At 41.7% G+C, this 26,355-nt stretch overlaps 1 protein-coding gene across 9 annotated transcripts in view; it reads right to left on the reverse strand.

The window, feature by feature from the left end:
* LOC122553527 (echinoderm microtubule-associated protein-like 1) overlaps positions 1 to 26,355 on the reverse strand; it is a 291,564-nt gene that overhangs the window by 159,177 nt on the left and 106,032 nt on the right. For 5 of the 9 annotated variants that reach the window (XM_087989780.1, XM_043697437.2, XM_043697436.2 and 2 more), the window contains exon 1: positions 2,294 to 2,987. The exons of 3 other annotated variants lie outside the window; for them this stretch is intronic. In XM_087989780.1, coding sequence (XP_087845906.1) covers positions 2,294 to 2,360 — 67 coding nt within the window. In that variant the 5' untranslated portion in view covers positions 2,361 to 2,987. Of the gene's footprint in view, positions 1 to 2,293; positions 2,988 to 26,355 lie in introns of those variants that run through there. One more of the 9 variants, XM_043697444.2, reaches the window with a different exon arrangement.

A 26,355-nucleotide genomic window follows, 5' to 3' on the forward strand; every position in this document is an offset into this window, starting at 1 on the left:
AAGGGTGCACTTCCTCCCATACCCTGCGCCGCCCACTCAATCCCACCCATTCCCCATACCTGGTGATTGTCAGCCTGACATTAAGAAATTAATAACCCAGGCATCTTTGTCTTTTTAGGGCCAGCATGCTATCAAATTGAGTGTACATCATGTGAAGAATATTTGAAAAACCATATAATTTCCAGATAGACTAATCATATGGTTATCTTTACTTGCCTCATTTTTCTGTTCAACTTGGGGTTTGAGTTGATTCTAATTACAGACTACCAACAACATTCTAACAGTGTTAAAATCAGGTCTGTTTGCACTGCCCCCAGCGTAAATGTATTATTTCACAGCAACACAAACCCCACACATGCTTTACCTCCTTCAGCTTCCCTTTCTCATATAAACAACATGATTTTATGACTCAAACTCAGCGTCACTCAATCACTATTTTGTGCCTCACTTTCTCTTCACAGTTTCTCTCTGGAGCCCCACAGTGCTTTAACAATCAAAAACAAATGGCTCCCAGTAAAACACCTGATAAAAAGACATTTGGACAGGTACATGGATTGGAAAGGTTTAGAGGGATGTGGGTCAAATGTTGGCAAATAGGGCCAGTTCAGTTTAGGAAACCTGATCGGCATGGACCAGGTGGGTCAAAGGTTCTGTCTCTGTGCTATATACCTCTATGACTCTAGGATACCCATACAGTTGGAAAGAAAGATTTGGGATGTACGGCACAACGCAGTATGTAGTTCTTTGTTAACACTCATTTCTAAAAGATCTGTTGAAAATTCACCTGTTTTCTCACAAGAGCTTTGTTTTATAAAATTACATTACTTCGTTTAAATCAATGCAAAGTGAAATAAGTGAATAATTCAGTAAATGTATTGGCACACTCACAAAACCAACCTACATGGTTACGTTACTGATACCACCAATAGTGATGGTGGTTGCAGTTAACTGGCTGAAACAGGTACTGCGGAGTAGTTCAACGGTTTCAAAATTGGATCTCTGGAGTCTCTGTTTCTCCAGTCCTGACAGGCCACCCACCCACTGCAAGTTTCACAACAGCCATTTCAGCACCTGTCTTGATCAGAGCATGCACAATATTTCACTGGCATGAGAGGAGAAAGATTCTAGAAAGGTAAGCTTTACAGTTGGTTTTGAGAGCTCACAAATGGTGGTGAGAGAATGGAATTCACTACAACAAGGAGGGGAGTAATAAATGCATTTAAGGGGTAGATAGAAAAGCATTTGAGAATTACAACTATAGAATTAGACTTGGGAAGGAAGGTCAACTTCAGCATAAACATTGGTGTGGAGTGGTGAGGTGGGATAGCCAGTCTCTTTGCTGCATATCCTGTGTATTACAATGTAATTTGGTTACCACTGCAACCCAGATTCTATCCTTTGATATTGTCTATTGACACCTCAAACTCACCCCCAGCAAATCCTTTCTACCTTTGAGTTGACCAATACCCCCATGGCCAAAGATTGGCAAGCTGCTTTGGAATGACCATCCCGAAGTTCACCAGCTGAATTCAAATGAAGCCCATGCATCAAAATCACAGCAACATCCTCTTTGTTGAAATGGACAGTCACCCTCTGGACCCTCCTGTTCAGGAGCCCAAAAGAGACAGAATCTACTACACAGGGCCCTGCAGTATGAAAGAAAGTTTGATCTACTGCAACATAACAATGAAAAACAAGGAATTAAGGAAACTGCAATCAAATAAAATGTTGCATAATATATTGTACAACGGCAACTTGAATTCATATAGCACCTTGAATGTAGTAAAATGTCCCAAAGAGTACAAGGGAAACTCCGATCACTTAAATCTTCCTTGAATACAGATATTATGTTGTCTGTGAAACTCGTGTCCAAGTCAAACACATAATTTGAATATACAAAGCAACTTTTCTTCAGATCAGAACCTGCCTTGACTTAGACAAAATTCACACTGATTTCACTGCATGGCACTTCTACCTCAGATCGTATGAGCTTACAACAAACACAATTTAATCAGATGCACCAACTACAAATCTGTAAGGGTTACAGAACCATCATCTGATGCAACTAAAATGATTTTAAGTTATGGGAAAGCCTAACAACTTTCCAGGTTTGAACACAAAAGCGATTTCAAGCTGAAAGTGGCCTAGCTGAGAGAACAGGCGAGTCCGTGTTGCCTGCTTTCCAGGAGCTGCCATACCTTTAAACACGGCACAGGGCTGGATCGAAATTCCCCTCTGATTAGATCTGTCTCTACACAGGCCAACAGCAAAAAGCTCAGATGGTTGTATTTACCAGTGCAGAACTGCAGCAGCGAGGAGGTGTCGTAGAGGCTGCTGTAGCCTGAGAACCCGTCCTCCATCCTCAAGCCGAACCCTCCCGTCTCTCCGTTACTTAGTTTGCCCGCCACAGGAGCTGTCCCCCATTCACGATCCAGTTTTCCGGGGGCTCCCTGCCAGTGTCAGTTACCATAGCAACCCATTCAGTTTCTCTTTCCCCGTTTTCCACAGCCTCTCAAATATAACAAAATGTTTCCCTCTTGAGGCTTTGCACACTCAAAGCCACAGCCCAGAGGCTTCCAGAGGGAGCGGACCTGCAGCAAACCAGAGAGAGAGAGAGAAAAAACGCTGGGATGTTTCAGACAGCGAGGGAGAGGGACTGCCAAACTGTGTCTCTAGTTCCTGCCTGTCGGTAATCTTAGACCAGTAAAAACAGGACGAGCATCCTTTCAAAATACAGCCAGGAAAGCCCGGGCCAATAAGCTTGCAGCAGCCGAGCAGCTGATGGTGGAGGGCTGTGGAAACTCGGCGTGAAAATCGAACCGAGCCCAGGACTCGGGAGCAACTTGCGGGAGGGAATCTACAGGAATCTCCCTGCCTCAACATACGATCAAGCAGCCATTTCCATCAGCTCATATCTGTCCCAGCAGCAGGCACTCTTAACCAGCTGATCGCAAACAGGTTTGGAAAAGCTAGCCCAAGCGAAGACGAAGGCGTTATGTTGCTTCATCCACCATTGCTTGGGATCGTTTTGGGCAATGCGGTGCTAGTTTGTAATTTTTGTACAAACTCGATTCAGCGTTAGCGGACTGTAAACCGAACACCTCCCGAAAAGTGCAGGACTTTTATTCTAAAATGCTTCCTAAGTATTTCCATTCATTCAGCAGCAGGCCCTGCAATTTATTCGAAGACATTGCCTGGGGAATATTTGGGATTTGGCTTCTGTGATAGGATTTTTCTCAAGACATAAAAAACTTAATTAAGTTTAGTTGTAGCTTATAATTGTTAAAAGCAATGGAAGCTGCATTTCAGCTGATTTTTTTTTTCATTTTAATTCCCAAGTCGATTCCTGCAAATTTGTCTCTAGCTTATTGCTTCTGTATGTACACTTAAACATAAACTCAATAGGCAAAACAGCTCTAATACTTGGCAAGGCCACAAGAGAGGTAATGGTGGAGAGTAATTCCCTGGAGGGCCTGCCTGGAATAGCCAGTACATACGCCTCTGTTTTGTAATGTTAGCGTGCCCACAGCCCATGAATATCATTTTTAAAATGCTTCAGAAATAAAGTCTGCTGAACTAAAATCTAGCAAATCATTAAAATTAACTTTGCAGAATTTCCAGTGTCTTTTCTGAGACATTACGTGTAATTCTACCAGATGAATGAATGTAGTAAGATGCAATAATGGTTGAAATACAATCCCCAGAGCAGATGCTAAGAAGAAGTTTGGTTTTGTTAGGAAGCCAATGCTTGGATAGTGTGGTTTTCTTTTAAATGGAATCATGTTGAACTTGAAATGTTAACTCTGTTTCTGTCTCCACAGATGCTGTCAGACCTGCTGAGTTTCTCCCAACACTTTGTTTTTATTTTAGAAGCTGCAGTACTTTGTACATTACTTTGTGATGACACCTGTTTAATTAGATAGCCATGCAAGTAGGCCAAATATCAATGAAGGATAATGTTCACTGAAATAATTCAAAATATGAACAGATGATCCTGTGTCACAAAGCAGAACTAATGTGTACCAATACTGCAGAATCACATTAAAATCACGCTGCTTCTTTGGTACATGAAGAAATAAAGACTTGCATTTATAACGAATGTTTCACAGGAAGCCCCAAAGCTCTTTGCAGTTAATGAAGAACTTTTGAAATGTAATGTAATGTTGTAATGTAAGAACATTGCTTATGTGTGCATTAGCACTGATCAACTTTCATTCTATTGTTAGTAGATAATTGGCCCCAAAGGTCTGCTCTCTAACAGTTTCACTTACTCTTTCAATACCCTGGCACTTTGAATACTTGCATCATTTCTAATTCCAAGCAGTTGATAAATTTTCCTTGACTACTCAAAGAGTTGCTGAGGAAATGATTCTTTTTCTCTAACTCACTCTGCACCTCCTCCAATTGTAACTCCTGAAATCAAATTAGCTCATCTAACATAGATGTAGGCTTGTTTGGAAAAAGTCACTGATTGGAAAAATAGATTCTAAAAACAAACAAACCTCTTTTTTGTCCCAGTTACTTTTCTGGCATTTGAATAATTATATGAATTATACTTGTATATTTGTTAGGGTTATGATAAAATAATATTTATGCAATTTTCCCATACATAATGAGTGGAAGGGCAGTTCCATCTCAAGCACTATAAAGCGAGAGGGAATAACGAAATAGATCAGAAAGAACAGAAGAGAAACAGAAAAGTCCTGATGGTCTGTTAATAAAATACCACAGCATATTTGAAGTAACTATGCTGTAGAATATGCTACCAGCCCATGTGGATAGCTGCAGTAGATTCCCTCCCGCAATGACTGAGTCATCCTTGTACGTTGTGATAGATCAAACATTGGGGAGTTGTCTATCTCATCACTGGACAAATAGCATTGTTGAATGCAATCAGGCAGATGCCAGTGCAGTTCAGGATGGAGCATTACATTACTGGGGGTATCATCTTCAAATAATATCTTTAACATGCATTGTCAAACAGACACAAAAACACCATGGCACCAGTCACACAGCGTGGAATTCACTTGCTATCTTGTCAATGTTTCTTTGATTCACCATCACCAATTACAGCTTAACTGGTCATTGTTTCATTTTTTGTTGGTTGAATGTTGCTGAATACAAATTGGAAGCTACATTTGACTTCATAACAACAGTGACTGTTGTAACCTCAGATACCATCGCTGCTAGCATGTAGTGGTCTGATTTGGGTAACCCTATGCCCACAATCTTCCTTTCTCTATGATGGGTCTAGCACTTGGCTAAGTATCAGTGGTATGGGAGAGACCACAAGTGACTCTAAACAGAACCTGTGTTGGGCTGGTAATTTAGAGTTTGGGAAAAGGTTGGGGGGGGGGGAGGAATTGTTGAAAAATTAGGGGTTTCCCATTTAAGACTGAGATATTTTTCTCTTGGGGATCAGGGGATTCTCTTCACCAGAGAGCATTGATTATATGGAAAGCTGAAGTTAGGCAGAATTTTAATCAACAGGGGAGTCGAGTGTTATGAGGGGTGGTGTAGGTAGAAAAATGGAAAAGGCCATAATCAGATCAACCATGATGTTATTGGATGGTTAATCAGGCTCAAAGGTCTGAAAAGCCTACTTCTGCTTCTATTTTTTTATGTTCTTACATAACAAAGTAGTTTATTGCATGATAGCAACAGTTCAGTTTACATTACTAATTAGCCATAATTACAAAGAACTCATGGGAGCAGTACAGAATACACTTGCTCCCTTTGCCGACTTGTGCAGAACTCCTCTGTCTCCACCCAAAGATTGTGCGATGTCACCAGATTGGTGGAGCTCAGTATAACAAGAACATTAAGTCTTTCAGAACCATTACTTCATACACAATGACTACACTAGTAGCAATTCATTAGTCAAAAGCACTACATACATGTAAAATAAAGAAATAATGTTGCAAGTGCAAGAACTGGAGTTCAAGAAAAATCAAACAATTTTAAATGCATTGCAGAAGTTGGATTTGGATTTCTAACATTACCAAGAGCTGAACTATACCAAACCACTGAAAGTCTTCAGGTTTGACGCCTTTCTGTGCTGAATTAGCTGATCTCATGGAAAGCATAAGGGAGACTGTGATTGACATTACCATCTCTGCATTAGAAACTGACTGTTACACCCATCCCTATTCTATATCAATTTCTTATGGAAGTGTGTGGACATAGATTGACATAGATTGAGTCCAGGCTAACATTCAGATTTATTGCCCCATTAAATACAATGACCTGTTAGCAATCAAGTTCTTTCCATGCTTGGGAAAGGCAGTAGAAACGATGGCACATTCAATTATTCCTGGTATACAATTCAATGAAAAGATGGGTAACACTGAAAACATGACGTGTTGTCAGCAATTCCAGTGCAAGGATTACCCAAATTGCATTGCTAATGCAAGGAACAAAAATGTTTTCCTTGATGTAATCTCATTGTTAGACCTAGAAAGCTATAGCTTCTATATTTTTGACTCATGGCCTGATTAGTTAGCTCACTGCAATGTTGTATAGTCAAGAGTACAATCTTTCATAAGCAGGATGCAAAAGCCAAAATTATTGATAGAAGGAAATCCAGTTTACTCTGCAGACGTACACCAGTATATCCTGCTGCTGACCCATGCCAATCTAATTTTACACAGCAGCGTTTATTTGTTGATGGATGGAATCATAACCTACACACACCTACTTTTTATGGCTTTCTTTAAACTTAGTATTTGTTTGTTTTACCCAAGTTGTTTTTTTTCCACTTTCTGAATAATGCACATTTATGCTCCCATCTCTTTCTCATTATTACTGAAATCCCAACAAATATTAATTCCCTCCATGCCTCACAGATTATGCTACTGTAGGTCCCTTTTGTGGCAGCGCTTCTAAAGCTTGAAATTTCAAATAAGCTTGTTGGGCTATAACCTGGTGTTCTGTGACTGCCGACTTTGTCCTTCCTAGTCCAATACTGGTGCCCCAACATCATTCTGCCCAATGGATAGGCAAGTGGTATCCAAGGATTCCTGAAAGGGCCATTGGTGGCAGGCATGAGTGCTCAGCAAAGGAAAGGGTGTAAAGAGTGAGGCATGTCTTCTTCCCCAATGTTTGCAGCAACTGGAGGTCAACTGGAAAATGCCAGCTGTCCTCTGACAAAGAGTATTGAAGGCCATTAAACTATCTGAAATGGTTACACTGGCACTGGGACTAGCTCATGTTGTGAAATCCCCCATCCACCTGATTCTGGGTCTGTCTCCACGATGGCCTAAACCTTCAGATGTGAAAACTGACACTCGTGTTAAATTGTAAATTAGTTTTTCCCATTTTGACATATTGCTAGGATTCCCAATGCTTCTACTTGTCCTTTTAAAGATACTTTTCTTTAACTGGTTCAGAATGTGATGCATTTATGGATTAGTTGGGGCTTGAATTCAAGCATTCTGGCCCAGAAGTAGAGACATTACCATTAAACCACAAAATCCCTCTATCTGTCCCTTTTATACTTGCGATGTTGAATTCCAGGGGTAGCAGAAAAGATTATGTATCAGCCTTTCACTTTTGTGAACCTTCACTCAAATTTAACTCAAATAGTATCTAACTAATATTACATTGGGCTTTTACTGCCAATAGGTTGTGTATCTATTGGCAATAAGAGTCCAATGTAATATTAGTTTGGATAACATCAGTCCAGTTCCTCATGGGTAAATGAACTGACAAGCTGGCAAGTTCACTTAGAGAGGAATATGGTAAATAGATAAAATGCTTTTCTGAAACAGCTGTTGGGATGAACTGCAAATGTGGCTCCTGAGGTGGAGGAGTCCTTTATCCAGCATTAATATCATTCACCCTAATGAATGCAAAAAAATTAATGGGAAACTAATTGGGTCTGTCCTTGTTTTCTCAAAGAGCAGCAGTGGTTTCAAATTAAGCTGAAAAGAAATTGTCCTGTCTCCTTCAGTAAACCTGAACTTTTTTAGTTACAGCGTTAAGACTATGCAGAATAAACACAAGTGAATTTCACTGTTTACAAATTTATATTGGTTTAGAAATAGTTGTGGTTTGGAATGACCAGGTAAAATGATGTTCCTGGCATAGTTGATCTTTATTAAATGTCAAAGATTTTAATGAAATGAGAAGCTGGACGGGTGTTCTGTTTCACATCATCTTTTAGCATTCGCTCCCTGTTTGTACTAGAGATTAAGTACTCAAAGCACAACGGCACCCTCTTTATAAATGAAAGATTTTCCCACAGTCTGAAGTCAGGTGCTAGGTCCCACAGGATACTAACCATTACTCCACTATTGTTATTTTCTCCCTGTTTGCTGGAAGCTGGCCAATCTCCTGAGAGGAATGAAGCTTGAAACATTATGCTGCAGAGTTCATGCCTGTCAGATTTAACTACTCAAGTAAGCAAGAACAAACGTCGCAAGTGATATCTATTAGGGCCCTGAAACATGAACTGCTGGCCGGCCGTAAGTTTTATGATAATGACCATAGATTATTTTAACACAGAAAATAATGTAGAATTGCATGCAGGTTGATGTTACATTAAGTCACTTTGGCAGAGATTCACTGGACATTGATTTCCTAAACAAATTTCCTATGTGCTGAGTTTTAAGCTCGGAGAGATAAGGGGCTACCCCGCAGCGAAGGAAATGCAGAAGTTACTGTCACATGTCTGTCAGTGCTGACACCTGCCTGATCTCAGATTTAGGTCGGGATGTGGCAGGACATTAATGCACAAACGTCGGGAAAATGAAGGAATGACTTGGATTAGAAACGGGACAGGATGAGCCAAGTTCCCCGTTTGTGTCCGGGTGGCCCTTTCTCCAGGTTATGGATGGATAGCGGGTCAGAACAGAACAGCACCTGTCCCAGGTGGGATTATCTCCACGATGGCGTTGTGAATTCACAATTACTGCCTCTGCTCACGTAGGAAGAGGGGCCGCTTAGGCAAGGTATCGGAGAGTGCTCCGTATCCATGGAACCACATCACATCCACAAGTCAGTGCCTTCAGGAGAGGACAAAAGGTATATTGAGTGAGATTATCCATGTAGATAAGGAGGAATAATGAGGATGTGGATAACGACGGGTGGCTATGTGCATATTAAAGAGTGATTTCATATACATAATGGGGAGAGGGGGGGGGGGAAGCTCTTTGAATATTCAACAGTGGATCCCTGTAAACAATCTGCAAATGGTTTTCAATAATGTGTCACCATTGTGAGCAAATTGAATTTTGCCTGGTCGTGCTAGTGTTTTTTTAAACTTGCAAGGTTCCGTTTTAGGATCAGTTCAAAAGCAGTTAACTCTTTACCACACAACGGTTCTCAGAACTGAGGGGACCAGAGGGTCGATTTCAAATGTAATGGTGATGGTTCTGTTTAATTTTACAAGATGGTGTAGTTTTAAAGCAATGGAAAGATCTGACTCGGCAGGTGAGCCAATTCGCCACATTGATAAATATTTAGATCAACAACAAATATAGCATTCTTTGTCTTCATTGCCGGTTGGTAAAATATTCAGTGTGATTAGTTACATCATGGGAAGTATATTGTCTAAACACTGACTTAAAGGCAGGTGACAGAGAGGAGATAAGACCTATGTTCTAACTACAGCAACAGGAACCTTTTTGCTTGTGAAGGATCCTGACCAGTTTAGCTTTAGAAAGTTCGTTGAGCGAAGCAATATTCAAAGGTTCAGTAAATTGTATATTTATTGTTTTACAAAACCAAAAATCAGTGAAACTCATTGTAAAAAAAAGCATTGTTAATACATCATTTGTGGAGTATTTTGTAAAAAAAAAATCAGTTCATGGTTTGCTTCCTTGTCACATCATTGTAAACTGTTGTTCCACTTTGTGTCCTAACAGCATATCTTTTTGTTATTTTTTTCCTCATGGATTTATCTAGCTTTATCTTAATTTCATCCTGCAGTGGAGAGAAGGAAATTCAAATGGCGGTACATTTCAACAACTAGTTGCATTTATGTTGTTCTCTTAACAGAAAAACATTTCAATGTGTTTCATAGAAACATAATCAGACGATAAATAAATGATCAATTTAAGAAGCCAATACAATGATGAAGAACGACGACATTAAAGGAGGCCTGAGAAGTGAATAAGTATATGGTTTAAGGCAAGACTTATAAAGGATGGGATCTAGATAGCTGAAGGTATTGGTGGGTATAGAGAGGGTGAATCATAAGAGGCAGGATTCAAAGGAGTTGTTTTGTTTCATGTGTTGTTTGTTTCAAAGTGCATATTAAAAAGGACAGATAGAAAGGCACAAAGATTTTCAAAGAAATTCCAGAAATTAGGCCAATAGTACAGCCACTAATGGTGAGAATTTTAACATTGGAAAATCTAAAAGGCCACAGTTAGATGATGGTAAAATTGGAGATTTGTAGGGCTAGACATGATTACTGATTTAGGGAAGGGTGAGCCGATGAAGACGTTGAAAACAAAGATGACAATTTTAAAATTGATTGGGAGCCAGTGACCACACCATTGCTGAGTAAATTGAAGATGGAGCAACTATGGACGTGAGCAGCAGAGATTTGGATGATCTCAAGCATAGAGAGAGCATAGAATATGGAAGGTGCTGCAGGAATGTGTTGGAAAGCTCATGCCTAAACATAACAATGGTATGGAAGAGGGACACTCAAAACTGTAATTATGCTTTAGGATTTGGAGATGCCATTGGACTGGGGTGTACAAAATTAAAAATCACACAACACCAGGTTATAGTCTAACAGGTTTAATTGGAAGTACTAGCTTTCGGAGCACCGCTCCTTCATCAGGTGGTTTCAACCGCTCCGAAAGCCAGTGCTTCCAATTAAACCTGTTGGACTATAACCTGGTGTTGTGTGATTTTTAACATTATGCTTCAGAGCTACCTAATTGGCTGGAAAGCATATCCTGAAATTTTGGAAAGGTGCCATATAAAATCAAGGGCTGAGTGTTCTTTTTTGACTAAGTCTGAATTGATTCAAGCTTTTTTGGAGGTTTGTAGCAGTGTGGATTAGCAAGTTCGTGCACCCACATCTTATCAATTGTATTGCATCAAATACTTACCTCACCCCAGGACATCTCTCACATCTGATTCCAGCCACATCATCCGACATGCCATTTATAGAACTACCCCACCACCAGCGGATATCATGGAATTCATCAACATTCCAAACAACCTGTAAAAGCCCACTCTGCACCCAGCCAAGACCTGTAAGTCTAGAGCAGCTTTGCATAGTAAACTAATGGAAAAAGTGAAGTCACATGGCATGCAGTATGTTCTAGATAGGTGGATAAAGAACTGGCTGAGCAACAGGAGACAGAGAGTAGTAGTTGAAGAGAGTTTCTTGAAATGGAGAAAGGTGACCAGTGGTGTCCCACAGAGATCAGTGCTGGGGCCTCTGTTGTTTGTGATATACATAAATGATCTGGAAGAGGGCAGTGCTGGTCTGATCAGTAAGTTTGCAGATGACATAAAGATTGGTGGAGTAGCAGAAAGCATAGGAGACTGTCAAAGAATATAGGAGGAGATAAATAGACTGAAGAGTGTGGCAGATGGAGTTCCATCCAGGCAAATGTGAGGTGTTGCATTTTGGGAAGACTAATTCGAGAGCAAACTATACTGTAAACGGAAGAGCCTTGGGAAAAGTTAATGAGCAGAGAGATCTGGGAGTTCAGGTCCTTTTGTACCCTGAAGGTGGCTGCACAGGTGGATAAAGTGGTCAAGGAGGCATATGGTATGCTTGGCTTGATTGGACGGGGTATTGAGTATAAGAGCTGGCAGGTCATGTTAACATTGTACGAGACTTTGGTTCAGCTGCATTTAGAATACTGTGTACCATTCTGGTCGCCACATTATCAAAAGGATGTTGATGCTTTGGAGAGGGTGTAGAGAAGGTTAACGAGGATGTTGCCTCGTATGGAAGGTGGTTGAGTAGGTTAGGTTAGGAGTAGGTATGAAGAGAGGTTGAGTAGGTTAGGATTGTTTTCATTAGAAATAAGGAGATTGAGGGGGTGTCTGATTGAGGTCTACAAAATCATGAAGGATATAGACAGGGTGGATAGTGGTAAACTTTTTCCCAGGGTGAGGGACTCAATAACGAGAGGTCACACATTCAAGGTGAGAAATGAAAAGCTCAAGGATGATACATGCAGAAAGTACTTTACACAGAGGGTGGAAGGTGCCTGGAATGCGTTGCCAGCAGAGGTATTAGAGACAGGCATGGTAGATTCATTTAAGGTATGTCTGGACAGATGCAAGAATAGGTGGGGAGCAGAGGGATATAGATTCTTAGGAATTGGGCAATAGATTTCGACAGTGGATTTGGATCAGCTCAGGCTTGGAGGGCCAAAGGGCCTGTTCCTGGGCTGTAAATTTTCTTTGTTCTTTGCATTGTTCCTGACATTTTGCCCCATCTGAAGCAAACCACGTCTGAGGCAAACGACACCCACTGTCTAGGAAAGGATCTGGAGGTCTTTCTGGATGGAGTGATGCTCAGGTGCATCTTCCTCTTTCTCCAGGACCAGCAGCGGAAGCCACAACACCTGACCATGCCAGCCTGGTCCAAGATTGTCGCCCTGGGGACTGAAGTCTCAACTGTCTGGAGGAATGCCCAGCACAGTAGGAAGAAAATCAATGACCTTTTCCAGCATAAATGCTACCATCTTATCTCTGCCTCCTCACATACACTCTATCTCTGCTATTGTACCCACCTTCTACCACCCTCACCAATGTCTGCAACATCTTCCCTCACTCGCTGGCATCCACCCAAAGCTTGAGACTATGAAGCATAAGCTCATAAAGACTTGGCACAGGAGTAGGCTGTGTGACCTCTCAGTCCTGCTCCACCACTCAATAGAATCATAGCTGATCTGATATTCCTCATGCCGACTTGTTTGCCCTTTTCCCTGTAACCCTTGATTCCTCGACTAATCAAGAATCTATCTGCCTTACTCAAGGACTCTGCCCACCCCCCCCAGCTCTCTACGGAAAGGTGTTTCAAAACCGTCGAACCCTCAGAGAAGAAATTCCTCCTCATCTCACAATTTTAAACTGGTGCACATTTATTCTGAGACTACACCGTCTGGTCCAAGACTCCCCCATGAGGGGAAACATCCTCTCAGCATTTACCCTGTCCAGCCCCTTAAGAATCCTGTGTTTCAATGAGACCACCTCTCATTCCTCTAAACTTCATGGAATAGATTAGATTACATTACAGTGTGGAAACAGGCCCTTCGGCCCAACAAGTCCACACCGACCCGCCGAAGCGAAGCCCACCCATACCCCTACATTTACCACTTACCTAACACTACGGGCAATTTAGCATGGCCAATTCACCTGACCCTGCACATCTTTTGGACTGTGGGAGGAAACCGGAGCACCCGGAGGAAACCCACGCAGACACGGGGAGAACGTGCAAACTCCACACAGTCAGTCGCCTGAGGCAGGAATTGAACCCGGGTCTCAGGCGCTGTGAGGCAGCAGTGCTAACCACTGTGCCACCGTGCCGCCCACCAATAGAGACCCACTCTGTTCAGCTTTTGCTCATAAGGCAATCCCTCCAAACCAGGGATCATCCTAGTGAACCTTCTCTGAACTGCCTCCAATTAAATCAGTTTTTCTTAAATAAGGGGACAAAACTGCTCACTGTACTCCACGTGATCCCAGCAGCACCTTTTGCAGGTGCAGTAAGACTTTCTTACTCTTATACTCCAATCCCCCTTGAAATATGAACCAACATTCCATGAGTATTTCTGATTACCTGCTGCATCTATGGGCCAGCTTTCTTTGTATCATGTACAAATACCCCCAAGTCCCTTTGTGTTGCACCTCTCAGCAGTTATTCTCCATTAAATAATATTATCCCTTTGTTTTCCCTTCCAAGATTAGCAATTCATATTTTCCCACATTATACTCCAATTGCAAATTTTTTGTCCAATTACTTAACATATAAATACCACTCTAAACTAGTTGTGCTCCTTTTGCTCCTCGGATGTTTCCTGACCTGTTGTGGTTTCCAGCACCTATTGACTCCTTTTGCAACCCACCCCTACACCTAATTGTGTCATCTGGAAATTCAACGCTAGTACATTCACTTCCTTCCTTCAAGTCATTAATGTAGATTGTAAACAGTTGCAGTTCCAGCACTGCTCCCTGTGGAACTTACTGGTCACAAGTCACCAACCTGAAAAAGAAAGCCTTATCCCTACTCACTGTTTCCTGTTCATGAGCCAATTCTCTACCCATGCCACTACACTACCTCCAATAGTGTGAACTCTAATCCTATGACTTAACCTTTTGTGAGATGCCTTGGTGAAAGCCTTCTGGAAATCCAAATTCAACATATCTACTGGTTCCTCTCTATCCACTCTTGCTGAGAATTCCTGGAAAAACTTAATAAATTAGTCAGACACAATTCTCCTTTCATGAAGTCATGTTGATACTGCTTTAATAGATAACGATTTTCCAAATGTTCTGCTATTACTTCCTTAATAATTGATTCCAATACTTTTCCAACAATAGATGTTAGGCTGATTGGCCGATAGTTACCTGCTTTATGCCTCTCACCCTTTTGAATGGGGCTGTCACATTGGCAGTTTTCCAATCCTCTGGGACTTCTCCAGAATTCAAAGATTTTTGCAAAATTACAACCAAAGCATCTGTTACTTCTGTACCTACCACTGTGAAGCCATCAGGGCCAGAGGACTTACTTGCCCTTAGCCTCATTAGTTTGTCTAATACAATTTCTTTAGTGATAGTGATGGTACATAATTCCTCCCCATATTCTTTAGCATTAATGGGATGTTCAAAGTACCTTCCACCATGAAGAATGATGCAAAATAGCTGTTTAACACCTTTGCCATCTCCTTGTCCCCCAAATCACCTCCCAGATTCATTTTCTAAGGGACCTAGGCTCACTTTGACCTCTCTTTTTATACATTTAAAGAAGGTTTTATTGACAGTTTTATATTCCTCACTAAGTTTGTCCTCCTGGTTTATTTTCTCTCTCTTCATTATCTTTTCAGTCCCCATATGCTGGATTCTGAATGTATCTGAGTTTTTAGGGTTATCACCCCCTGCATGCCCTCAGCCCTGCATTTTCACTTGCTCAGGACACCTCCGCACCTGTACCAAAAGTAATACAAAAAGTGCCACACACTTTCATCTCCCTTAATACCTGCACCTCTCTCATTTCAGGAAGAAAGCAGCACTCAAAAGGGCAGAGAAATGCAAGATGTGTGGAAGGCAACTCACCATTCAGCTCCTTGCTCTTTATGTGGAGAATATTCTGACTGTGACTGTCTGAGTGAGAGTGTCCAAGCCATTGAACTGATTGTGGACACTGCCCTTGACTTACTGTGCCAGGACTCCCTGACTCACTTGATATGAATTTGCACAATGACAGCAAGTGAAGAACAGGGAGATACAGTCTGGTCCAAACCATAAGCTGGGTGATGTCTCTAAGCAAACACTGTCCTTGTTGCACCATTCAGTATCGAAGTGCAGAAGCATCCTGTACACAGTTTGGAGAAATACCAAGAGAGGTGTTAGACACTGGCACATTGCAGATACCAATGTTAATGGATATGGGGCAGGGGATTTGTGTGGCTGGTGCCTCTGCACCTTACCCCAAGTAGTCCAACATGGACATCATTCAGAGCAAGCAGTGAGCTGAAGTCATGAGGTACCCATTCTGAATTACAGGTTGAGAATTCTTGACATCTAGCTTGCTTGGTGAGTTTAAGAATTGGAAACTGAATATTAATGAGATAAGTTGGGCTGACAGTAAAGCATTTAATAAGCAGTAATTCCTTTTAATTGTCAGCTTGCCACTGCCTAGCGAGAAACTTGTCACTTTTGAAAAGCATAAAAGATGGCATGAGTTGCTCCTCTTGTTGAGATAGGCCTCACCAGACTTTTCATCCTGGCTTTGTCACAAAGCCCACCATAGGCCACATTACTCAGGCTCTGATAAGATTCCAACCCAAGAGTCATGCTGCAGTTAAGAAACCCCTTGACTTCACTTAGAGCACTGCAAACAGATCTGGGCACCAGACTTCAGAAGGATATCAGAGGAGCCGAGAAAAATAAAATCGACATTTCAGGCAAAAGCTCTTCATCAGGAAACATCGATTTTTCCTGTTCCTCAAATGCTGCCTGACCTACTGTGCTTTTCCAGCACAACTCTAATCTTGACTCTAACCTTCAGCATCTGCAGTACCCACTTCTGCCGTTCAGAAGGATATATTCACTTAAGAAAGAATACAATGCAGATTTACAATAACAATACCTGAGCTTCAGGAATTATGTTAAGAGGAGATATTGTACATACTAGGCCTGTTTTCACCTGAACATAGAAAGTTAAAGGGTGATCTGATTGAAATCTTCAAAATATTCACAGTAAATAACACGGTAGATAAAGATAAATTAATTCCACTGGTTCAAGGTTCTATAATTAGGGAACATGGTCTGAAAATTAGGGTCAGACCATTCAGGAGAGATGTTAGGAAGCACACAAAGGGCTGTAGAAGTTTGAAACTCTCTTTCAGAAATGATTGATGCTAGAGCAGTTGTTAATTATAAATCTGAGATAAGTAGATTTTTGTTAAGCAAAATATATTAAGAGCTATGAGTCAAAGGCTCATAAATGTAGTTAGCCCACTGATCAGTCATGATCTCATTGAGTGGTGGAACAGACTTGAAGGGCTGAATGAACCTCCTCTGCTTTCCTCAATTCTTGTTAAAATGCGTGGACTCTTGTCCTCTCCACGTTTAAATTTATCAATTATCGAATCACCAACATCCATTCCCCCACATTGTGCTACTTTCTATCTTAAATACTGTTACATCCATTATGATCTCTGCTTCTATATCTCCTGGATAAGTACAATACCAAGTAATTACTCAATATTTCCACATTTTGTGGTCATTAGCTGTGAGTTTATCACGTGCATTCTATAGTTACTATATCCCTATCCTGAAGCTTATTAACATGGCTGCAGAATATTTCACCAATTATCCAGTGGAGCCAGGTAGCAAGTTGATGCCAAATGTTCCAGTGAGTGATCGAGAGAAACATTGACCTAGATCTTCCAGTTGCTGGATCATCAGAGACGGGATGTGTGATCCAAGATAAGCATCTGTACCCTGTGGGAGTTCCAATGCACAAACTCCATGGGAATTGCTTGGGAAGCTTAAACTTCCAACTGAGAATGTCACAGCTCCCCAGGCTCTTCCAAAAAGGTCAAGATCAGAGTGGTGCTGGAAAAGCACAGCAGGTCAGGTAGCATCTAAGGAGCAAGAAAATCGACGTTTCGGGCAAAAACCCTTCATCAGGCTTTTGCCCGAAACTTCGATTTTCCTGCTCCTCAGATGCTGCCTGACCTGCTGTGCTTTTCCAGCATCACTCTAATCTAGACTCTAATCTCCAGCATCTGCAGTACTCCCTTCTGCCTTCCAAAAAGGTCTCCGACTCTGATTCAGAAACTTTGCACAGTTCTGATTTACTTACCTGGATAGTTACACAGGAAACGTGAGTAACTAAATGATCAATCCTTTCTTCTTGCCTATCCACTGGAGGCCATGACCAGGCTTCCCTCCATACCCCCACTGATCTGACCCGACTACCCACCTCGCCATTCTGGCACCCCACCTTACCCAATCACTTACCTCCCTTATCCTGCCCACTTAGATTCCTGCACATTCTCCTATCCAGCCATTCACTCACACCCTGAAAAGCTATGTTTCAGGCATTGGAGAAAGAATACTTTACAGATTACAGCAGCTAATACTGTAAAAAGCTGTTTTGCTAAAACAGTCAAAAAATCAGAACTTGAGGTCTGTGTTGGCTTAAGGGAAATGCCATATAAGTTTCAGCAGCTGGGTCATGGATGGGTGGATCTGAAATGAAACACCAATATAGCTGTGGCAATACTTTCCCACAAGTTAATCATCATTGTAATTCAAAAGTAATTCACTGTGTGCAGGACTTTGAGATATATTTGATTACATAATTAAGGAAAGACATTGCAAGTTTTTTTTCAGAATGAAATTTAGTTATGAGACACAGTAAATTGCTTGGATGGGAACAGGTTTGCACATAAGGACAAAGTGACTGAACAAAAACAATGGTAAATGAACTTCAGTGTGGGAAAGAATGAAATGTGGCTCTAGGAATATTTTCTTGATATTAAAAGAGGAGTTTCTATGGAGAAGGGAAAGAATTTAGGTGTCCATTTTACAAAAGTCACTAAAATCTAGTGCACAAAATGAAAAAGTAATTATAAACATTAAATAATATCTTGACATTTACTTCAGAGAGTTGGAAATCAAGCATTTTAAAAAGTGTGCATCACAGCCCATGGAGTATTATAGTTCAGTTTTGGACTCTATACCTCAGGGGAGAATACAGGACAAATTCATTGGATTTCTTAAGTAGTGCTTAAGGGTTTAGTCACAAGGATATATACATAAAAATGCCTTGTATTCTCTTGAAGATTGAGGGATAATCCAACTCATATTTAATATTTTAAGCAACTTGATCAGGTGGATACAGAAAAATCATTTCTACTAATGGGTACATCTAGAATAATTAGAATCAGGCAATTAAAGCACATTTTTCCAAATTTAGAACTTGCTCCAACAGAATGACTTTTGCTTGGTTATTTTGGGAACGAATATTGAGTGATGTGGAACAAGATGTGTTGAGATATAGATCAGCTAGGATTAGCTAACTGTCAAAACAAGCTCAACAGCAATGTATTTTGTTTACTCATGGGATATGAACAGTGCTAGCTGACCACTATTTATTGCCTAATCCTAGTTGCCGTTGAGAAGGTGGTGGTGAGCTGTCTTCTTGAACTATTGCAGTCCATGTGCTGAAGGATGACCGACAATGACCTTAGGGAGGGAATTCCATGATTTTGACCCAGCCACAGTGACAGAATGGTGACATATTTCTAAGTTAGGATGGCGAATGGCTTGGAGGAGAACTTGCATGTGATGATGTTCCCAAACGTCTACTGTCCTTGTCCTTCCAGATGAAAGTGGTTGTAGATTTGGAAAGTGCTGTTTAAGGACCTTTGGTGAATTTCTGCTGTGTGTCTTGTATATAGTACACACAGCTGCTACTGAGCATTGGTGGTGGAGGGAGTGAATGTTTATTGATGTGGTGCCAATCCAGCTGTCTGCTTTGTCTTGGATGGTATCAAGCTTCTTGAGTGTTGTTGGAGATACACCCATTCAGGCAAGTGGGGAATATTCCATTACACTCCTTATTTGTGCCTTGTAGATGGTGGGTAGGCTTTGGACAGTCAGGCGATGAGTAACTCCCTACAGTATTCCCAACCTGTGATCAGTTCCGGTTGTCACTGTATTTACATGGTGAGTCCATTTGAGTTTCTGGTCAATGGTAACCCCCAGGATGTTGATAATGGAGTATGCCGTGATGGTAACACCTTCAAAGGGAGGTAATTAGATCTGAAAATGTGTTGCTGGAAAAGCACAGCAGGTCAGGCAGCATCCAAGGAGTAGGAGAATCGATGTTTCAGGCATAAGCCCTTCTTCAGGAATGAGGAAAGTGTGTCCAGCAGGCTAAGATAAAAGGTAGGGAGGAGGGACTTGGGGGAGGGGCGTTGGAAATGCGATAGGTGGAAGGAGGTCAAGGTGAGGGTGATAGGCCAGAGTGGGGGTGGGGGCGGAGAGGTCAGGAAGAAGATTGCAGGTTAGGAAGGTGGTGCTGAGTTCGAGGGATTTGACTGAGGCAAGGTGGGGGGAGGGGAAATGAGGAAACTGGAGAAATCTGAGTTCATCCCTTGTGGTTGGAGGGTTCCTAGGCGGAAAATGAGGCGTTCTTCCTCCAACCGTTGTGTTGCTATGGTCTGGTGATGGAGGAGTCCAAGGACCTGCATGTCCTTGGTGGAGTGGGAGGGGGAGTTGAAGTGTTGAGCCACGGGGTGGTTGGGTTGGTTGGTCCGGGCGTCCCAGAGGTGTTCTCTGAAACGTTACACAAGTAGGCGGCCTGTCTCCCCAATATAGAGGAGGCCACATCGGGTGCAGTGGATGCAGTAAATGATGTGTGTGGAGGTGCAGGTGAATTTGTGGCGGATATGGAAGGATCCCTTGGGGCCTTGGAGGGCAGTAAGGGGGAGGTGTGAGCGCAAGTTTTGCATTTCTTGTGGTTGCAAGGGAAGGTGACGGGAGTGGAGGTTGGGTTGGTGGGGTGTGTGGACCTGACGAGGGAGTCACGGAGGGAGTGGTCTTTTCGGAACGCTGATAGGGGAGGGGAGGGAAATATATTCCTGCTGGTGGGGTCCATTTGGAGGTGGCGGAAATGATGGCGGATGATACGCTGTATATGGAGGTTGGTGGGGTGGTAGGTTTCCTCATTTCCCCTCCCCCCATATTGTCTCAGTCAAATCCCTCGAACTCAGCACCACCTTCCTAACCTGCAATCTTCTTCCTGACCTCTCCGCCCCCACCCCCACTCCGGCCTATCACCCTCACCTTGACCTCCTTCCACCTATCGCATTTCCAACGCCCCTCCCACAAGTCCCTCCTCCCTACCTTTTATCTTAGCCTGCTGGACACACTTTCCTCTTTCCTGAAGAAGGGCTCATGCCCAAAATGTCGATTCTCCTGCTCCTTGGATGTTGCCTGACCTGCTGCGCTTTTCCAGCTACACATTTTCAGCTCTGATCTCCAGCATCTGCAGTCCTCACTTTCTCCTCGAGGTAACTAAGATAATCTCTTACTGGAGATGGTTATTGCCTTGCATTTGTGTGCTTTATAAAATCATGAGGGGCACGGGTAGCGTGAATAGCCAAGGTATTTTTCCTAGGGTGGGAAGTCGAAAACCAGAGGGCATAGGTTTAAGGTGAGAGGGGAAGGATTTAAAAAGGACGTGAAGGGTAACATTTTCACACAGAGGGTGGTGTCTTTCTGGAATGAGCTGCCAGAGGATGTGATGGAGGTGGGTAAAATTACAACTTTTAAAGGGAACTGGATGGGTATAGGAAGGGTTTAGAGGGATATGGGCCAAATGCTGGCAAGGTCCCATTTGGGATGTTTATCCAGCGCAGATGAATTTGACTAAAGGGTCTGTTTCCATGCTTTTTGACTCTATGATTCTAAATGTTATTTGCTACTTGTCAGCCCAAGCTTGGATATTGTCCAGATCTTGTTGCATTTGAACATGGATTACTTCATTATCAGAGGAGTTGCAGATGGTTTTAGATGAGATTACTTACAGTGTGGAAACAGGCCCTCCGGCCCAACAAGTCCACACCGACCCTCCGAAGAACAACCCACCCAGACCCATTCCCCTAAATTTACCCCTTCACCTAACACTACGGTCAATTTAGCATGGCCAATTCACCTAACCTGCACATTTTTGGGCTGTGGGAGGAAACTGGAGCACCCGGAGGAAACCCACGCAGACACCGGGAAAATGTGCAAACTCCACACAGACAGTTGCCTGAGGCGGGAATTGAACCTGGGTCTCTGGCACTGTGAGGCAGCAGTGCTAACCACTGTGCCACTGTGCTGTAGCTACCTGAGGAAGGAGCAGCGCTCTGAAAGCTAGTGCTTCTAAATAAACCTGTTGGATTATAACCTGTTGTTGTGAGATTTTTAACTTTCTCCACTCCACTCCAATACCGACCCCATCACATTATACCTTCTTGCTAAGCCTCCTTCCAGTGTTAATGCTACCTGAATTACTGCATGGGATAGTTCACAAATTCTCACCTGACTTGGTTTTAAAATATGGAAGGCTACATTTCCTCTGCATTTGCACTCAGACCTGACATAATCTGATTAGAAATCAATGACATGGTTTGGTGATGTGAGATTACAAAAAAAATGAAAGAAACAGTATAATTGAGTAATCAAAGAGTAACTACAAAAGAATCTGAAGGGAGTTGTTCTATGACCATTGGCAGAAGTGAAGCAAGTCCATTCGAGTAAACTTGAATTATATTCCCAGATTCACAAAGTATTTTACCATACAGCCAATGACTTTTTTCTAATGTGAAGAATGTGTCAGATTTATCAAAAAATATAGTCACTTACTCATAGTAAAGCCTTACACAATTTAAATAAATGAATGTTGAGATAAATGTCTCTGTCTGTAATAGTATAGCTAGGTGGAACCTAGCTTGCCTAATTTCAATAGGAGCCTGGAGATGAATGGGTATTAATACCATTGCAAACACAGGGAAGTTGCACAGATGTTTATTTAATGTCATGGAGGTAAAAATTAAACATCAGCATCTACTAGTTGGTAGTACCATGTCAGCCACAAAGAATTTGACTTGTGACATATGGTCATTTCACTTCTGTGATTGATTGTAACTGTCCTTATCTGGGATTGAGATGATAGAACTAAAGAGGCCACAGGAAAGAGCAGAGTCAAAGCTGTGTTCATGGATAGCTTATGTAGAGTGAGTGGTGAAGTGAAACAGCAGGGAGAGGATAAGGTGAGCTCAAATGGATCATCCTGTAATGAAAAATCACTCAGAGCAGAGGCAGAGAAAGACCCGTATTTGTATCATGTCTTTCACAACCACTGGCCAACTCAAAGTGTTTTGTCACCATACTAGGTAAGATCTTCAGTGAGCCTTACTGAAGATGTTACCTAGTTATAGCGACGAAACGTCTGAAAACCCACATCCACAAGGATGCTGCCAAGGTTGGAAGGTTTGAACTATAGGGAGAGACTGAACAGGCTGGGGCTGTTTTCCCTGGAGCATTGGAGCCTGAGGGGTGACCTTATAGAGGTTTATAAAATCATTAGGGGCATGGACAGAGTCAGCAAGGTCTTTTTCCCGGGGTGGGGGAGTCCAAAACCAGAGGGAATAGGTTTAGGGAAAAGAGTTAAAAGGGACCTAAGGGGTAACTTTTTCATGCAGACGATGGTGCGTGTATGGAATGAGCTGCCAGACAGTGTGGAGGTTGGTACAATTACAACATTTATAAGATATCTGAATGGGTATATGAATAAGAAAGGTTTAGAGGGATTTGGGCCAAATGCTGGCAAAAAGGACTAGATTAATTTAGGATATCTGGTCGGCATGGATGAGTTAGACTGAAAGGTCTGTTTCTGTGCTATACATCTCTCTGACTTTAAGGCTGTTATTGTCCTAGAAAATGGTGGTACAGTAGCTCAGTGGTTAGCACTGCTGCCTCACGGTGCCAGGAACCCAGGTCTGATTCCAGCCTCAGGAGACTGTGTGGAGTTTTCACATTCTCCCCATGTTGCGTGAGTTTCCTCCAGGTGATTAGTTTCTTCCTATGTACAATGGATGCACAGGTTAGGTGGATTGGCCAAGCAAAATTGCTGGTAGTGTCCAGGGATGTGTAGGCTAGGTGAATTAGCCATGGGAAATGCGGGGTTACAGCAATGGGGTGGGTCAAGGTGAGATGCTCTTTTGAGGGTCGGTATGCACTTGATGGGCCAGGTAGTGTCTTTCTGCACTGTAGGGATTTTATGATTCTATGAAAATATAACATGACAAACATCAGGTGAGCACTGGTTTGGGCTTAAGTGTCAGGCATATCCCCTGCCCAAGCCCATCGTGGTAAAATAGTAACATTTCTTAGTCAAACTTATACACAGTGAAATGCTACAATGTTAGAGGTCAGCATATTGTGCGAGGAAAGGTAAAACTATATACACAAAAAATCTACAGATCTGATACAACATCACAGTATTAACAGAGCAATGACTTTTTTGTGACTTAACTTTAACTTCATTTCTGCACAGTATATCCTGTCAAAGTGAAAATCAAGGTGTTATCTTGCTTTTCTTGACAAGTTAAAGATTACAGATAAAAGTGTACTCAATGGAGGAACAGAGAAAAGACTGCCACTGATCATTAAACATCTTAACTGTCATCACTCCTGCTGCATTCAATTTATTGCTGTATTCTTACCTTAAGACAAGAAATTAAAATGGAGAATTCACTGTTTGGATTTTGAGAACCAATGCTGATGGCATTCTCCAATCTAAAATAACTGATCATTAACTTGGCAGACACCAAGAACAAGACACTACAAAGTTGAGTCTACTGTCAGGTTTGTTAAAAATGCCTCTTATGGAAAGTCAGTGCACATTTCAGTGACTGTGCTGACAAGCCTAAATAAGAAATCTTGAGGTGGAAGCAAACACATCTGGCAGTACAAAATGACCCCTTCTGTTTTAAGTGTTCTGACTAAGTGTTGTGACAATAGTTCAGGCATCACCACAGTGAAATGAGATGGCCATGTGTGATCACAGCTTGTACATACTTGAATAATTAAAATTTGGAGATGCCGGTGTTGGACTGGGGTGTACAAAGTTAAAAATCACACAACACCAGGTTATAGTCCAACAGGTTTAATTGGAAGCACACTAGCTTTCGGAGTGACGCTCCTTCATCAGGTGGTAGTGGAGGGCTCAATCCTAACACACAGAATTTATAGCAAAAATTTACAGTGTGATGTAACTGAAATTATACATTGAAAAATTGATTGTCTGTTAAGCCTTTCATCTGTTAGAATACAGTGATAGTTTCATTTCTTTCATGTGTAAATCACAAAACCCTTTTTTTAAAGTTGCATTCTCGGGTTAGCTGTTAACAATGATGATAGCTAAACAATATGTTAAAGGTAAAAAAGGTAAAAACAATGACTGCAGATGCTGGAAACCAGATTCTGGATCAGTGTTGCTGGAAGAGCACAGCAATTCAGGCAGCATCCGAGGACAGGCAAAATCGACTTTTCGGGCAAAGGCTTTTGCCCGAAACGTCGATTTTGCCTGTCTTCGGATGCTGCCTGAATTGCTGTGCTCTTCCAGCAACACTGATCCAGAATATGTTAAAGGTGTTAGCCCCCTGTGTTCTCTGTCTATGACCTGATGTTTAGATTGATTCTAATCTAAAAAGTGAGATAACAGAGTTTTACATAAATTCACTAGCTCCGAAAGCTAGTGTCCTTCCAATTAAACCTGTTGGACTATAACCTGGTGTTGTGTGATTTTTAACTTTGTACACCCCAGTCCAACACTGGCATCTCCAAATCACCTTAACAATGGTGATAGCTATTGTCTAGCTATTGTCCAGCTATCACCATTGTTAACAGCTAACCCGAGAATGCAACTTTTTAAAAAAAGGTTTTGTGATTTACACATGAAAGATGTGAAACTATCACTGTATTCTAACAGATGAAAGGCTTAACAGACAATCAATTTTTCAATGTATAATTTCAGTTACATCACACTGAAAATTTTTGCTATAAATTCTGTGTTACGATTGAGCCCTCCACTATCACCTGATGAAGGAGCGTCACTCCGAAAGCTAGTGTGCTTCCAATTAAACCTGTTGGACTATAACCTGGTGTTGTGTGATTTTTAACTGAATAATTAAAGAGATTCAAACTGGTTCTTCCAGTTTTCTACTGAAAAAAAAAGCAATGTCCACAGAGTACAATGAGGAAAAAAAGTTCTTGCAGTGATTGTCTATCTTTAGTCCGCCAACACACTTTTAAATATAAAAATAATGTTTTGTTTCCCAGCACCTTTTCATAAGGAAACAATCTGTATCGATAGATATAAAGGCTCAGAAAGAAACTGGCTTGACTTTGAGCACTCATGGTGTCAAGGGTGAGCTGCTTTTGTCAAACCCAACAGAATACAGTGAGTGAAATCAATGACTGATTTCTGATACATGCTTTCAGTTGATGGAACTGCATTCGAAACAATAATAAGTAATTACTTCAATCTTAATGCGAGGCTAAGTCATACTGGACGCCAAATGTTAATTGATTTACTCTTCACAGATGCTGCCACACCTTCCTGAGTTTCTCCAATACTTTGTTTGCATTTTATTTATGATAGAGACACCCTTCAGTACCCATGAACAGCTTGGCTGGCTGGACATGCAGGTGAAAGCTGTGTTAAAGTTTCCAATCATTAAAATGAAAAGCCAAGAAACCAGGAGCAGCTCGGTCCCAAATTTACCAAAAATATTTTTGCCAAGTTTTTACGCCCATGTACTTGAGAGGAAAATCTGCCGCCTACTGTCAACTTGGCTCAGTTGGTGGTACTCTTCAGAAGCTTATGCATTGATGCCGTGCTGTGTAAATTATTTGTTCAGACATCATTGAAAAGTGTGGTACTGGAAAAACACAGCTGGTCAGGTAGCATCCGAGGAGCAGGAGAGTCGACGTTTCCAGCATAGACCCCTTCGTTTCTCCAACATGTTCAGACATGTCAGACATATTATAACATAACTTTGGGACAGATGGCTCTTGAAGATTGTCTATTGGTTTAGAAGTAGGGACCTCACCACTGCACCATAACACCATTTAAAATGT

Source organism: Chiloscyllium plagiosum, unplaced genomic scaffold (assembly GCF_037043375.1).
Source record: "Chiloscyllium plagiosum isolate Xiang-an unplaced genomic scaffold, Cpla_swu_hap1 HiC_scaffold_8, whole genome shotgun sequence".
NCBI classification, from domain to species: Eukaryota; Metazoa; Chordata; class Chondrichthyes; order Orectolobiformes; family Hemiscylliidae; genus Chiloscyllium; species Chiloscyllium plagiosum.